Here is a 17,915-nt window from a genome sequence, read left to right as displayed (position 1 = left end):
ACATGAAAGTGCTTGTTTATAATCAACTATTTCGTTATGAAACTAGCTTTATGTAATACAGAAAATGTTTCTCGTTTAATTTGAATCAAACTGAATTAGGCTATCAAAATAATAAATGGAAAACATAGCAGTGCATTAAAATTTCATTAATCTAATTTTTAAAAAAATCATTAGTTTTTATAGATATTCCTTTGCGTTATACACAGTATTTAGGATTAGGATTAACATTAGGATCTTTCTTTGTCCCTTTTCTTTTTTATTACAGGAATAATGAAGAACGAGTTTTTCTTTGCAAAATAATTGTTGAATACCTTTTATGTAACACAAGCAAAGCAAGGATTTAGTTTGAGAGTATCCTACTAAATGCATCAAATGCTCCTACTTTGAACTAATAAATGGTGATCTCTTAATAAGCAAAATTTTGCAACCATCATGTCGATGATCTTAAATTCTACTATCTATTACTAATTATTATTATTTTTAAATGTCCATTAAATCTTCTCTTTATATTTCATTGCGCAAGCTAAATGAAGCTAAATTCTGATAAGTAGTTATTATTTATCAACTGTTATTAACACACCTAATCAAATCAGATTTTGTTATCCAGAATTTAATTTTTGTCTTCCACATAAATGTCTGAGTTACTTTAAAACCTATAAAATACCTAGCCAATTATAACTTACATTATTTAACAAATTTTATATTTAAAAAAAAAAAAAAAAAAAAAAAAAGGAAACTGTCTAATAATTTTTTAACGAATCACGATTCAAGCATCATACAAAGAACCACAAATAATGGAAAAGTCTAATAATCATTTAATTAAATTAATAATTATTAAAAAATTGGACGAAATTCGAATATTTGTTTAAAAAATCAGAATACTGTTTTTATGAATATGAAGCCTGTTCTAAAATTTTCCTATGAGGATTAATATTGCATAACTTACTTTTCAAACCCATGTCTTCCAGTTGTATCTCTTTAGGCTCGATGTTCATCTCTATACCTTTAGGAGGAGCATCCAGAGGCCAGTCTTTTATTCTCATATAAGTGACTACATCAGCCGAAAACAAGTCATTCTGAACCGTGAAGAGCACGTTCAAACAGAAAACAAAGATTTGTGTGATAATTACAGACAGACAAATTATAATGACTGTGATGTTTGTAAATCAAACTGTGATGTGAAAGGAATATAATGTAACATAAAACGATTTGGGCTATGTAATATTCTCTTCAGATGTTATTATAAAATCTGAAGACTTCGGTTAGCCCCTAGTTTATCTTATTAAAATTAGAAATAAAAATACGTTATGAATAATGTTGTTGTTTTGGTGTACTTTCAGAGTGTTAACGCATTACATAAAAATAAGTGTGAATGAGAAAGCAGGAAGAAAAAAGAACGAATAATAAACATTTTGTAAATGGTCAAGTAGCTTACCAGCAGGAATAGCCAGTTAATAATTTGCCCATCCATAGACACGGAACAAAGTTTTTGAGGTAAGCGATCTGGTAGCCATGTCACCTAACACAAAAAATACAATATTAATATAACTATTTCTATTTAATCGTAGATTATACTAAGTATATATTGATACACACATGTATACATCCCCTATCAAAAATACAAACACATAGAAAAAAAAGAATTTTGAACTGCTCTCGCAGCTTTTCGAATTTGATGTAATAAACAATATTACCGCTTGCTTCGGGTTCCTAGATGTCCCCTTAGATAACTAGGCTATATGATAACAACTCTTGCATGTAATATGAAAACTAAAAATAACTTTAAAAAAGAACCATGGTAAACAAAATTCTTCTTTACACATGAGAACACAATATATAACACGATAGCTCTCGGAGCGAAGTTTAAAGGTCAGCAAGCGGCAAGCTTAATAGTGCAACAGTTGCAACAGCTTTTAACTTAACTCATTCAGCGTTATTAATATCAAAATTATTACTATACCACAAAGTTTGTTCCTATATGACATCACTGAATTTTAGTCTTCTCAAAAGTAAATTCTTCTTTACTCCCTCTGTTGGCCTCTTCCTCGATGTTTTCAAAGATTACAACTGCATTTTGGTAGACAGACATGTATGCAAAAAACATAATCTGCGTTTTCCAGATTACATCACAAACACTAATAAATCCTACTTGAGAGGTAAAGACTTTGTCGTACATATCTCTGGTACATATTTCACTCACCGAGTTATTCAGGCCGGCATATCTCAAGGATCTCTATTAGGATCCAATTTATTCAGTATTTATGTGAAGGACATTCTGTGCATACCCAGAACCACAGTGAAGATACAGCTATCCTTATTCAAAGTGCATTTCTAAGTGCAATCACCCAACATTTACGAAATCACATTCAAGTACTTGCGACCTGGCCAAAGAACTGGAGGATTACGATTAAGATAAAATTGTGGTTATTTTGTTTACAAAAAGAAGAAAATCAACAAAATCTCCAACATTATAGAAACATTCTACCATGGGCTAAACAGGTCCCTTATCTATCTAAACAGATCCCTTACTAATTCTCTCTCATCGCTCCCACACATTACACCTGTCTTAGCTAGAACTATTTCGGGACCTTCAATTGCCCGAAACAGTTCTAGCTATTGACAATAAGTTATTCATATATAAATATTCTCCGTACGTTTTGTTGCGCAATCTGGGCGTGTTCCTTCAAAACCAATTCAAAGAAACTACAAATTTACCAGAACAATATACTGAGGCAAATCTCTAATTCCCCCAGGTACATTAGAAACAATAGAATCCTTGAGTAATTAACAGTTTCTGAACCCAGGACACATTATTATCACATAGCAAGAAAATTCTTTGAAAAACCAGACGAAAATTAATAACTCTGAAGTTAAGATCTGCAACTCATGATTTAATAATAAACGACAACCCAACCAATAATAAAAGACCTGCGTGTTTTTCAGTTCCAAAATTGTTGTTTAAGCATATGTTTGGTGTATTTTCTCTCTCTCTCTCTCTGTATATATATATATGTTTCTGATCCTTGTTTTCTTCTGTATTATGAGGAAGTTAATCGAACGCATTTAAATTCGAAAATTTAAATGCGTTCGATTTTGAGTAGAAACTCGAACCTTGGCACCCAGGTTCTAACAGCGTTATACTGATAAAGTGTAAATAATTATACGTAAGCGATGGGAAGAGCCTAACCTTGTTTGTCCATTGACCTTGGTTGATATGTTATGAGTTTGCTTGTGCGAGCCGCATATATGGCAAAATACCAGTTTTAGCTTGGCAAAAATCAATTTTTCACGTTTTAATAACCCATAGAAAACCTGCTTCAAAATATTTTATAACAGCCCCTGTACATCATTTATTTTTGCTTAAATTTAGACTAACAAAAGCTCATATGGCTTCGAAATTAAGAAAAGAAAATATTCTTGAACAGAAAGATACTATCCAGTTTATGAACTCGCACATTTTATAATAAACTTGCTTTCTGCTCTTACAACGGGTTAATGCATTTCACTTCGTTGTGGATTTTATAGTTACAGATATATGCTATTTTATATCATAATATTACAACATTATTTTCGGTATAATTTATGAGTTTAACTCAAATGTGCAGAAATATTTTCATTTATAAAATATTTTCATTTATAAAATAATCAAAATAATAATAAATCAAGTAATCGCTTTTTATGAAACTTACAAAAAGAAATACCAGACAGTATCGAGTTATTTTTATATTTTGTGAAGTTTACTAAATAAAAATACAATAAAAAAATTCGGATTCTTCTTTAACCACTTTGTTAGATAGAGCATCATTTTTCTTGCAGGTTGCAGTAAGGATGTTGATTTGAGGGATTAAGGAAAAGAGAAAAATTATTAGCAAAACTGAGTTGTTTTTTTTTTAATATTAAAACAGAACAATTTCTTTTGTCTATCGTAATCTAAATTTAATACAAAGTTATACAAATGTAGTATTTGAGACAAATTTAACGTAATTAATTGTTCTACACATATTGAAATACTGTAGTGAAAGTATTTGTTTCGAAACTGATTTCAGAATGGAAGGACAGTAGAGGGATTTGTAAAACACTTATGCAGAAAAATTCTAAATGACCGAATTCCAAAATTTGTCTACCAATTTCGACCGATATTCTGGATTAGTAAGGAAAATCTACCCAAAATTGAAGTAAACCAAAGAAAGTTTTTTTCGAAAGTTCTTAATGTGACGACAAATATGGATCGACAAAAATTATCTTACGCTTCTAAAAAGTGCTTAGTAAAACGTGGAAAATAGTCATCTTCCGAATCTGTTTAAAATCATACTAGCGAAAGTTCGCAAAAACTGAAGTTAATAGAAATAACCTGTTTGGATTGTCCTCAAACCACAGCAGTTTGATACGTCAGGATAATACTGATCCAGCTATATAGAGGATACAAAATGAATGCCATCTGTATACAAGCTTTAAATGCATGGCAGCAACATCATCAAATCACTGCCATTGCCTGTAGGGCAACTGTCCAAAGATATCTCCTGGAGGCTTATATCAGATCTATCCCACTACAAAAACACTTTGAGAATGAATACAAATACCAACACATAAAACACAATGTATATCTTATCAGATCTGATAATTGCCGCCTGTAGGAAAGCGACTAAGGGATTTCTCGTGACGAAGACTGATCCAAATTTAATCATTACCCCTAGTTACATAAGTTTCAGATTTAGATTCCCTATCTGACCACAAGTATAATATATTCTGCTAATAAGCAGATTGCATTGTATATAAGCGTACATTACATATAAACTTCCAACAGCAAATAAAAATCTTCTTAGACGAATACGCCGTAACATTTAAAATTAAAAAAAAATCGTTAGATAAATCTTTTCTTCGATCTAAGTTGATCTTTCACTAAACATTTTAATAATAATATAAGGAAAAACATGTGAAGTAAATCTTTTAACTTAAAATTGTACTACAAATTAAAAGGAAGATCCCGGCAACTAGCTTCGAAAGCAAAGATGCAAAACTGCAGCTGCATAATGAAAATTCAAATCTGATTCTAAATATTCTAAAAGCTAAATCTTAGTAAAATATAAAGAAGAAAGAGCCCCACGCACAGAAAAAAAAAAGAAAGAAAAGAAAAAAGAAAGAAAGAAATGATTTTTTTATGCAAAACTTGAGAGCTGAAAAAGTTTGTGTTTAGAACACTAAAATGTATCTTATATATTTGCGATTCGCAAAAAGTGTCCATAAGTTAAATTTACTTAAATAATATGCGGCAAATTAACATCTATTATAAAATTTTTGAAAATAAGGTAAAGCCTTTATGAAAATTTTTTAAGCATTGGAAAGGAGTTAGGAAAGTTCTGTAAAACAAAATTTAATCTTTTATATGGTTTCCATAAAGTAGACAGTCTTCTTAAAAATGTTCATTTTGCTTCAAAAATGTAAATTATCAAAATGTTCCTAAATTTACGTGAAAAATTCATTGCGTTATTAGTAATTAAAGGCGTGTAGTTAACCATGAGTTCTGTGGCAAGAATTAATAAACAGTGCTGTTTGAGAGTACAGTAACGAATAATAGATCAATTAAATGCCAAAACCAATATTGTTTTTAACATTTTCCTACATACCGTCGAAATTAGTTAATAATAATCCGAGAAAATTAACCTAAATCTGTTCTCGATGTAACTGCAAATTTTGCACGTAAAGACAGAGACTTTTTATCTAACTTATTTAGTACTAGCAGCGACTCGGCCAGCCTTCGTTTGGCTTTTAAATGTACCGAAAATATGCCTTAGGGAACAAAATTGATCAAAATTTAACTCTGCAGAATAACTTCATAAAAAAACCATAAATTAAAAAAAATATTTATTACATATTACAAAATTACAATGAAATAAGCAATATCACTTCTTAATACAAATATTAATTATCCTAATAAATAAATTAACCAACTTCCCGTTGCCTTCTCTTGACCAAACGTCCAGTATCCAAGAGAAACTTTAAATTGAAAAATTGCACATAATTATCCACCTTGTTTTTCCAAGTGGCAACAGTGCTCATTTTCAACTGTCAGCAGACCAGTACACAATTGAATGAAAAGCTGTTGCCAAAACCACATTTCTAAAAGAATGAAACTATTCAAAATGATGCGATAAAATCAAAAAGATGAAATAAAAAAAAAATCTGGTTCGAATTTTGAAAAATGTGCTTCGAAGTGCAGTGGCTCTTGTCTAGATGTACCTATATACCAAATTTCGTTGCCCTGGGTCTATTAGCTTATTCGCAGCACAAACGAAAGACACACAGACTCTTTCTTTTATTATATGTAGAGATAATAAGCACTTTAATCAGGCCATCACGCTTTAGAAGGGTAGCATAAGTATTTGATAGTTATAGGAACTCTCCCCTCCTTCAATGCTGAGACTGTTTTCATATAATACTCTGCCTTAGTGTTAGAAAATTTAGGGTTGGAAATGCATATCTATGTAGACTCAAAAATAAGAAAATAAAGCTAGTAGGCATATTTTTCGAATTCCCTGTACGTAAGTAGTAAATTTTACCTTCAAATCTATGTATCTTAAGTACGTATCTTTAGTATATATACGCATGGTTTTCAGATTAATCTACTAACAACTGTGCTTCTCGAGAGTTCTGTATAAACATGTATTATTTTTTAATAAATGAACTTTTTATGCGTTAGGTAAATAGCACTGTTTATGAAAAAAGAGCACAAGACAAAAGCTCATCATTTAGTAACTATGCATTTCTTTTTACAGTTTCATTACAACTGTGAAACCAAACGTAATTAAAATAGGCTATTTTATTTAGACGAAATCAGTTTCAAAGTGATATAAATTAGTTTTTGTTCTGTTAATTCCAGCATTTTTTATTGCACTGATAAACCTGCGTGCTATGCTATTCAATAACTTTTAATTTCTTTCATTTTGTAGCTTCAGAACTCTTCTGTTCACTGAATAACGTTAGCGTCGGAAACGAACTAGTCAATATACAACAAGTCATGCGAAAGAATTTTTTATATCGCTTTTTTAAACACAGCACTCCTTCTTTTGTCCTATCCTCTTCAGAAATCACAGCAAATCCTGAGCTCTCATATATTTTATTCCCCAAAATACTTCTCCTAATAATAGTTTTCATTGGGAAGGGTCCATGTTGGCATATTCAATTCGAAAAGGGAGGTAGAGTGGAACGACAGGAGAGGCTGTAATGGAATCTCTTTGGCTAACAGACTTACCTGACTCACAGTATCCCGGTGCACATTTTTTTCGAACTTCAAATTGCACCCTGCGGGTGAGTTCTCATTTCTCCTTAAATCGAAGATGGCCACCGATCCTCCCACAGATCCAACAGCCAGAAGATGAGGCCACTCGGGGTGGAATTCGAGGCAGCAAATACCCCAAGGGCATGCTATGATTCGCTCGGGATACGATGGTCCCTTCAGACTGTATATACATAAACAGCCAGCTTCTTGAATGAGACCAAGGTTATCTGAGGGGGAAAAATTATAAGACTGAGAGGGATTTATGGGTAACTGATAGAAAAGATATCCAAAAGTAATAATTTGTAAAATCTATCAAGGGAAAAGGAGGCTTCAGTTTCCGTCGTATGAGAAATATGAATCTTAAAGTAGCATTTTCCTTTTACTCAAGCGTTCTTTTTAAAAAGTATTCAAAGTTAGAAATGACTTTCAATTGTACTAATAAAAGAGGATATTTTATCTTTATTATTTTTCAATCTAAGTATCATATTTACCGAATACATGATAAATGAAACCGAACATTTTTGAAATAATACCTAGATAAACAATGTTACAATGATACATATGTAAATAATTTTTGTAACTCATTATTTCTTGCTGTGCTTACTATTAGTTAATTTTAGAACAAAGTTTAAAAAATAAATTTTCAGATATAAATTACATTTTTGGGAAACATTAAATACTTCATAATTGTGTAGAAATTTATACATGTAAGGGAGTTTATTTAATGGCGATTCCCTGGGAAATCGGTAAATAATCTTACAGTTTTTAATGCAAATATATGTATATATATATACATAAACTTAACCTGTTTATCTATTTTTAAATAGTGGCTAGTTGTTTAATCCAAAAGGAAATGCTCACAAATGATTAAATGGGAACACATATATGGTAAATCTTCTTATCAGGATACATTTTACTCAAATAAGCAATCAATATTGAAACTTAAAAAAATGTGTCGGTTTAAGATTCATATTTCTCGCGTTCGGGGAAATGAGGATCCATTATATCTGGATGAATAAACTTACAGGAGAAAATATAAAAATATTTGATTTGAATTTTAAATAAAGCAGTCATCCAGTTATAGAACTGCTCCTACGAGAAGACGCATGGCAAACAGTCTGCGTTTTCATAATTGAAAATTAATTGCAGTGTAAATAATAATATGACTCATTTAATGGCTATATTAATATTAATATGATAATAATAAACAATATGACTCATTTAATGGCGAAAAGTATTGATAAAAACTTTAAGTAGTGTTAATATAATATGCATCACAATCCGAAGTAAAAACGGAATTTGCTTTCTAGAATAAACTGCTGATGTAATTTTAAATAATTTTAAGAAAACTTTGAAACTTTAATTCATGGAAAATTTAAATAAATAAGAATATTAAATGTTGGAAATTTGGAAGAGCAAAAAAGTTCTTATTAAAAATTATCTAGTGTTCGAAAAACATTTACAAAATACGTAACACACTTTATTGTGAAAAAAAGTGTGTAAATAATACACTCCTGCTAAAAAAATAAGCAAAAATGTCAAAACACGGAATAAAACAAAAATTATTTAATGGATATGCTTGAAAGGGTGGATTAGCGTTATTAGACAACATAGCAAACAAAAAAGCAAAGACATAAGAAAACACATGTATTACGACCATCACATCGTGAAATACCAAATGGGATGGAAGAATGTGCAGTGGAACCATCACTCTAATAACGGGTATAATATTCTTTAGCTGAACTGCATGCTTGACAACGGCGAGGCAAGCTGGAAATAGTGTCGCTGATGATTTTTCAGGGTAGTAGTTCTGTAGTAATGCATGTCGGAGCTCATGGAGGCTGCCTGGAGGCATACTGGGATCTGCCATCCATTGTCTCAACATGTCTCACACGTGTTATATGAGATTCAGGTTCGCTGATCTAGCAGGCTACGGCAGATGTGGACTGGTTTCGTTTTCCAGATAACTTCGCATCACTAGAGCTCTATACAGCAGCCTTTATCGTTCATAAATATCGCGTCGGTACTCATTAGAGCAATAAAAGGACACACAAGGGATGCAATCTACTCAATTGAATAAAAACTGTGATTCCTTGAACCAGTACCTTAATATAACGCAACTGCAAAGAAGTTTCTAAGTGAAGGTTTAATAAAAAATATATAGTTAAAAATTGGTACTATTCGGTTTTGAGGGCTGTAAAAAATCGCCAAACTGTTGTTGATGCCAGTGCTGCCAAAAACAATTGCGACAACCCTAACGAAGAAAAGAAGTTTAATAGTAAATAACTATCTAAGATTGATGTTTTCATTTAGATGAAAGGTTAATTTCATATAATATTTTTTATTATTATAATTTATATAAAAAAAGGCTAAACATGACTGAATGGAAGCATAAGAGTAAATTACTATTTCAGATCATTATTATAATTTATATAAAATTGCTAAACATAACTGAATGGATGCCCGCATCGCTATTTCGCTACCCAGTTATTGCTAAAGCATAATTTCATCTCGTTGGTTGTTCAGACATAGTTTTCTATAATGAATGATGCCTTTTCTTTGAAAATATTCTCGGTAAAGTGCAGAATCGCCCACTTATTTGTTTGCCGCTTTTTACAAGGGTAAAAACAATTGGACTTTTGTCAATTTTCTTTTACTTTTTAAATGAAAATAGGTCGATGTGTACATAGATAAAGTCAAGGGCAATTTTTGCGCAATTCTGGGATTTTTTTTTAAGTGAAAATAGGTCGATGTGTACATGGATACCGAGTATGTGCAATTCTTAAAAACGCGTCAAGCAGTGGGGGATTCTGCACTTTAACCAAAATTCTATTGCAGACTTTTCATCATGGGCAATTCCCAAATTCTTAAATCCATAGGATATCGAAAAAGGATTTAAAAATTAAACTAGTATTTCAATGGCGTCTTAAGAAATATAGAACTATATAAACTTACGCAATCTGAAATCAGTGAAATCTTTGTTAAATGGGCGCGTTTTGCTAGATTTGGCGCTTTGGCGCATATATTTTCGCTGCAAATTTTTAAAATCCTCAAAACGAAATAGTACCGTTAAAGTTATAAATCTATTTATATTATAATTTACGATATTAAACGTTTAATAGACAGAAAATTCATTAACAAACAAGAAAGCCGTATAAATATATGGAAACAGGAGAGCATTGTGCGAAGGGGAACGATCAACTAGAGAACTAAACATTGTGCGAAGGGGTGTGTATATACCTATACATCCACGTATGTTTCGATCTTCCTTGATCATTATCGCACATAAACCTCCACCACCCGTCGTACCGCCTACTAGTTGGCGGTAGGGGGGATCAGGTTGACTATTTCTGAGTTAGTTTATTTGCTAGAATTCAAACTCAAGTCGAACTACCAATGATCAGCGCTCATACTTACTCGGCCATTGGCATGTTCTGTAATAGTTCAAAAAATATAAAATTAACTCATTCCTAAGTTCTGTGAAAGCTCAAGCTAGAGAAAGAGTCGCCAAAAACTGAGCATGTTTACATCTGAAAACAGCACCTTTATTATTTCGCTACTACTTCGCATTTCAGTGCTATAACAAAACAAGCTATTTTTATTTGAAGGAATATTTATTTGAATGAACAATTTTGTTTAAATTTTCTTAGTAAGAAAAATGGCTGAAGGAAATTGGGAGACTTAAATATTTTTTGGTAGCCTATAAACGACATCCATCCTAATTTTATGTTACTTGCGACATAAAAAATGTTTCTTACAAGTTTTTTATTTCATTTTATCGGATAATTTACATTTATTATCAGTGTTTCAATGGTTTCAAAATAAATCCAACAATGATACAAAACTTGACTGTAAAGCGGATTACGAAATCAAAAAATATGCAAGAATTGTTTAAGAAGAACGCTGAAAAGATATGGTTAGAGTTCAACAAACCTTATAATAAAAGAATCAGCATTTGGACTGCCTGTGGACGATAAGCCGAACCTTTATTTGCTTTGTCTCATTATCTTAGTTTGCTAAAATTAAAACTCTTTCTTTTAGCTTCCTACCTCAATATTAGTAATAATATCGTAACTGCAAATATTTTGTAAGTTTTATACCGTTTAATTACGTTTCATAGCCTTTGATATTCTTTTTAATTAGTTATCGTTTTTTAGTTGTTGGATTTATTAATATACTAAGAAAAAAATAGATTTAAATATATTCTTTAAGTGTGATTATATTTTCTTTTACATTTTTTCCGTTCACCAGGCTTAATGAAGTCACCTTTCGTTAAGCATAATATATGTTATACCTCTATTGTAATTTTATTACTCCTGTATTTTAGAATAAAATATGAAATTTCAGATATTATATTTTGTTGCCATTTGAATTAATTCGGTTCATTAAGAATGTTATTTTGAATGAATCTTCCATTCTAATTCTTTTTACATGTAACTTATAACATCTTCAATAGTTACACTGTAATATTAAATAGTCGCATTTATCTCAAGCAACTCAGAAAGAAAACGGCAGATCAGTGGCAGTGTGGACAAAAGAGCACTCCCGATGCATCTTCGACGTGGGCAGCATGGGCGGAAAACACGAAGTCTAATCCTACTGCTCTCACAAAACCGTTCCATATATTAAATTACTGTGCTATAATAAGCTAACAGTAATAGAACTTTCGAACCCTAGAACAGTAATTTTACTTTCGTCTTAGAAGACAGACTAATGCGCCAAAAATGTACATAAGACTAGTAGGTACATTATTATAGTATACCTCCTGATATATTTTCCTCTTATAATATGCACTACTACCATGTAGTATCATTCAAAATTGTAAAAGCACTTTCTTTGTACATACCTAGATTACATTATAAGTAGTTATTCATGTCTTAAATAATCAAACTTTGTATATAATATTGATATGTATGTATATGCTCACCCTCTGCACTTCAAATAATCTTTTAATTTTCCAATGTAATGTTTACTAGTAGATACTGAATACATCCGTCATGTTGGCAACCATCCTTGTACGGTTAACACGGGGAAGGACCTACTCCGGCGGAGGTGTTCTAACCATTTGTAAATCATTACTTTGCTGTCTGTGATGAAATAAAGTTTTAATTCTCGATTGTTTTTTGACCGATAAATTTCCAGAAAGAAAACTGCATATTATTCTTATTAATCACAATACAACACACGTATACATATCTTTATGTGGGTATTACACTATCTAATCTAATTGGTTTACAACAAAATCGTAAGTATGGTGACAAGAATTATTTACATTCGTAAATTCTTATAAGACACAAACCTAAAAAATCTCTTTTCTGTACATGCAATCAAACTCTGCTATGACAAATTTCAAGGGTTCGAAACTTTGGTTCGCTATACACAATCCGATAAGGAAAATTGATTATCTACAAATTGACTTACAAATCATCGCATGACGATAACATCGCAGACGTGCATTTTTCAGGCTTTAATAATTGTAAATGGATATTCGCATAATGACTTGTGAGCGCAAGATGGAAAGAAGGATGATTTTACATTCACATTTTTTATTAACTAATAAATTTTTCAAAAAACAGAACAAGAAATTTAAACAGAACAAGAAATAGTTTTCACTATAAGAGTATCAGAATAACAGAAGTGAAGAAAATAATCTCATGATTACTTTTTTATAGATACGGTCATGCAGTTGCTTACCTTTCTTTTTCTATTCTTTTTTAGATCATACTTTTCATTAAAAATTACCAGAAATTTATAAAAAAATTATTAATAACCTTTGTTAGTTAACTATGTCAGTTTAAAATTCTATTAAGGGCTGTAAGTTGCATTAATTTCCTATGCTTATGTTTTCATTTTATATTTTTAGCAAATATTTATTAGTTAATAAAAAATATAAAAGTAAAAATTGTCCTTCTTTCCATTTTGCGCTCACAAATCATTATGCGAATATATCCATTAACAGTTATTAAAGATTGAAAATACATGTCTACGATGTTATCGTCATGCGATGATTTGTAGGTACTTTATTTTTTACCACGATATTTTCGATGACGATGTTTTTAAACTGCGGAGTTTTTGAAGCGCTTTATTCGACGACAGTATTTTGTACCGCTATGTTTTAGAACTGCGATGTTTTCTTCTTTGCTTTATTTTCTCCCACGATGTTTTCTACCAGGACGCTTTCGCCTTGCGTTGTTTTCTCCGCGACGTTTTAGCAGTTTTAATTTAGTTTTAGTTTTAGCAGTTTTAGACGACACCGTTTTAGCAGACCAGCAAAGAAAAAAAAAAAAAAAAAAAAAAAAAAGAAAAAGAAAAAAAAAAAAAAAAAAAAGAAGAAGAAGAGCAGAGCAGTGTACTAATACCTTCATTTTCTGCGTCCGTTTCTGTTACATAGTTCCTGAAACCTACAGCAAAAAGGTCTAAATATGAGCTGTTCCAACTTATACTAGTTACAGTCATATCCTTCACCGCTCGACAGGAGAAATTCCAAAGAGGAAGAAGTGATCCAAAGCCTGGACAGAATTCGTCATTTGGATTATCGTAATACCTGAAATCTATAAAATTAGATTTGTAGATATAAAACAGAGGACGGTTCAAAACGAATATACCAATTATATTTTACTAATAAAATCAAAAAATTAAAATCAAATCTTGAAATAAGACTCACAATCAAATCGCTGAGAACATCTAAAGCATCTTATAAATCTCAAGCTCAATGTTTGTATGAGTTGATGCATCATACAAACATCCCTTGAAAACCATAGAGCTTGAGTCGTAATTATAGATTCATTACCGCAAATAACGTCACTGTTATAAATTGCGACAGCTTTCGAATAAATGGTATTCGTAATTCCCAGAACTCGAATACTCCTCATGCAATTGAAAATATCCCCTCAAAAAAATTCTAGTTTCTGCTTGAAACATTTAAATCACAATTTTAGCATTATATGAATCTAAATTCTTGAATTTTATTATTTCCAAAAGCAAAGAATCCTAAGTCTCGAAAAACACGGAATTATCTGCCATATTATTCGAGACATATTACTTATTATCATATCATATTACATTATCATATCGTATTGCATTATCATATCGTATTGCGTCTAATAACACAATTTTTGCGAAGGTAGTCGGTTAGTATTTTAAATTTATTAAACTTTTCTTTGTGTTATAATATTATTTCTGATATGGTATTAATACTTTGGAAAACTTACATCAGTACAAAGCATTTAGTAACAAAGATATTAAAACACTAAAGAAAAATTTTTCTTTTCTCTTACTTTATGTACTAACCCCTTTGCTTACAAACCCCTTTGCCCTTTGCTTATTTACCCCTTTTGCTGCTATAGATACTGTAGAAAAGGCAAATAATTGATTACCTACCGCTCACAACCTACCTGATCGCATTCCTGAATCGAAGTTCAGTAATATATTATTGTGTTAATTTAATGTTATCCGACTCCAAATAAACGACTGTTGGGTAAGTAAGTAATCTTTTTTGCTCAGCATGAACAGCTTTCTTGGTGATGGAAATAAACAGGACATAAAAACGCTTCAATCATGACATCATGGTAACTCCCTCAACAGATAGAACCAATAGTACAAAATCATTACCCAATTTTATTGTCTGTACGAGGCGCACTGTACCAAGTCGGCAATGATATTTGCATAATTTCTGTTACATATGCCTCATCAGTGAGGCAGACCTTTACAAATTATCACGCATAATGTAAGATTATATTAAAGATGAATTCAACTTAAAAAATCTCTTAATGCTTAAAACAATGTTAATGTAAATTTCCCAATATATTAGCACTGCTTTGCAAAAAAATATAAATTTTTGAGGAACTATATTTGAATTTTCGCTCATTAAATGTGTTTTGCAGCCGTTTTCCTATTAATGCTCCACTTCATCGCCTCAGAGATTCTGATAATGGCACCTTTAGAATAAAATATTCAACTAAGTTCTAGTAAAATGCAGTGTGAGTAGGTACTTAAAAAAAGTAACATGCTATATATAAATCTGTTTTTAATTTGACCTCCTTTGATGAAAATAGAATCAGAGGATCAGAATATATATTAGAATATAAAACCACGGCTATCGTCGGGGGTACAGCAAATGATGCTGATTCTTTAGGTCTGTCGATGATGAGGTGACGAATGCAGCATCATTTCTGACTATACTTCAGAATGTTCATATTGCCTTCCTATGGGCCGTTTTTCCCATTTTGGGAAACAATGTATTAAATTTTACAACAATTTTGAAGTGCTTGATAGCCAAGAGGCCTAACTTTTATTTTAAAAGGATCAGAATGTTTTACAAAACTCAAAAGCATGGAATTTATAATATTTGAAACAGCCCGAGTTAATACTGGTATGCAAAAATTAAGGACGAGGCGGAAAAATTAGCATAAAAGCGGAACAAGGCAACAGAACCCACCGAAAGACCAATCAAGAGATAGTCATAAGACCCTACAGTAGGGCATGTGCATATATAGGGGAAGGCGTGTCGCACAAAGCGAGAGTACGCTTAGCTATTCCGTGAAAGCTATTGCACTTTATAAAGTAACTTAAAGGATATCGAGATGCTACCACCGTATGATTTGGTCAACAGGGAGTCCAGGAGACATTATCAAGATGACTATATCTGAGGTCGCGTCATTATGAAGTTGGAAGATGGTTGAAATGTGACAAGTGTAGCTAAGGAGTTCGGGATCACTCACAACAGTGTAAACCTGGAGAGCATTTCAAACTGCAGAAACAGCTGTTCGAACGTTCAGCAGTGGTCGTTCACGATCCGCAAAGGCGGTGGAAGACGGGTATATTGTCCTACTGGGGAGAAGAGACAGGCGGGAGACATCATGAGGCACATGCATCTGACTACTGACCATCTGATATCACTTCTTAACGTGACTTAGAAGATACACAAACGTGCCTATATGCACATGTATGTATGTTGTGTGTGCTATTAATCCAGATTCATCAGAGAAGTCAGTTTCTTAGGTACCGAGACCATATAAACTGGATCGACATGATCGTGGTCGAGTGCTCGTGACGGATTAGGGTCAATTTAGTCTCTGGCGAGATATTCTCGACGAATGCACATGTAGTGAGAGAAGGGAACATGAAATCACCCCTCCAACATCGTAGAAAGGGACTGTTTATAAGGTGTCGGAGTTCTTGTTCGGAGTGGTATCATGCTTGTAACCGTACTGACCTCCACATCTCTCAAAGACGTACAGTCACTGGTTACTCTGTACCAGTGACAGAGTAACCAGTGACTGTAACATCTAAACAGACATGTTCGTCTGTTTAGACGGTTACTGTCACAGAGCTCTTAAAGAGTGAATATATTCAAAGGATGGATTGACCTTCAAAATCTACGGACCTAAATCCCATAGAATGTGTGTGAGATTTTCTCGAGAGACACTTTGCAGCACGTGACCAGCCGCCAGCAACGATTCTGCAGCTGAAATTGACGCTACATAAAAAATGGTCCGAGAGGCTACAACAGCTTTTTGACAGTCTTGTCTTCAGCAGGATGGACGTTGTAATTTCTGCGTCGCAGTTAGAGGTCATCATATCGCCATCAAAAGACTGAATTTTTCTTGTCAGGTGCTTGTCTAATGGTCGTTACTTGTCTTTCTTGTCAGTTGGGCTTAGAACTATCCTTTTAACAAAATGCCTTTGTATTTTTTTATTCCTTGTTTGGATCGTTTTGGCCACTTGTCCCATATTTCCAAATCTTGGGGATCTTATGGTATGATTTTAGTTGATGTAGAATACTTCTGCACCACATTGTATTAGAAAACCCCTCTTATCTTTAAATTTTGCACACCAGTGTATTTATTCAAAGGTGCTTTAATATTCTTATAATTTTTAAACTTCATAACAGTGTGTGGGCTTTAACAGCTTTAACAGCGTGTGGACTTAAGTGCTACTATAGTGTTGTTTATAATTGTTGTAATTTTAGAATGGAAAAGAGTTTGTGCTTTATGAATTTTTACAACTCTGTATGCATGTTGTTCGGTAATTTTTCGCATAACTTGAGAAAAACAATATCTTGATATTATTGTCGCTGTCTCTAAATGAATTCTAAAGGTTAATAAAGCACTTTTTATTAAAGCTTCTTCCTGAAAACAGAAGAATTGGTGCTTTTTACTTTAAAACCTCATATGCGCATAAATTAAGCAAATTTTTTTCACTTGCAAGGAAGTTATTAAGATTTCGTAAAAAGTTTTTCACTATCTAATAAATAAGTTTTCCATTATATTATGAGTTCTTATGGGTAATAATGGTAAGTATTGCGAAAAACTAATATTCTTTTCTTAGTAAATTCAGAGATGAACAATTTTTGATTGCGTTACTTTTCAATACGTTCCGCACTTATGGAATCAAAAAAATATATGTACTCTCTCTATCTGTATATATATAGTAGATACATAAATAAAGATCGTTTAAATGGACAAACATTTATTAGGAAATTAACCTTACGTTTTTTTCTTCATTTAAACTTGCATTCGAAAGTATTATAAATGCTACATTTTCTTACACAGGTGGAAAATTGAAATATGGACTGTCGAAATTTATAAAATTTTAGTTAAAATTTCCTCTCTGAAACTTTGTCCTTCATACATTCTTT

General features: G+C 32.0%; 1 protein-coding gene across 1 annotated transcript in view; it reads right to left on the bottom strand.

Annotated features, from left to right (window-relative positions):
• The window catches only part of LOC118192877 (dynein axonemal intermediate chain 1-like), a 107,684-nt gene that overhangs the window by 47,565 nt on the left and 42,204 nt on the right, over positions 1-17,915 (bottom strand). Inside the window, exons 11-14 of the mRNA XM_085810272.1 lie at positions 13,636-13,827; positions 7,250-7,503; positions 1,436-1,519; positions 947-1,076 (exon numbers count right to left, since the gene is read on the bottom strand). Coding sequence (XP_085666398.1) covers positions 947-1,076; positions 1,436-1,519; positions 7,250-7,503; positions 13,636-13,827 — 660 coding nt within the window. The remainder of the gene's footprint in view (positions 1-946; positions 1,077-1,435; positions 1,520-7,249; positions 7,504-13,635; positions 13,828-17,915) is intronic.

The sequence above is a fragment of the Stegodyphus dumicola genome, chromosome 2 (assembly GCF_044657685.1).
Source record: "Stegodyphus dumicola isolate Sdum_Otavi_A_Nest chromosome 2, ASM4465768v1".
Taxonomy (NCBI): Eukaryota; Metazoa; Arthropoda; class Arachnida; order Araneae; family Eresidae; genus Stegodyphus; species Stegodyphus dumicola.
The sequence above is the reverse complement of the archived record's forward strand: the minus strand, read 5'-3'. Positions and strand labels throughout refer to the sequence as shown.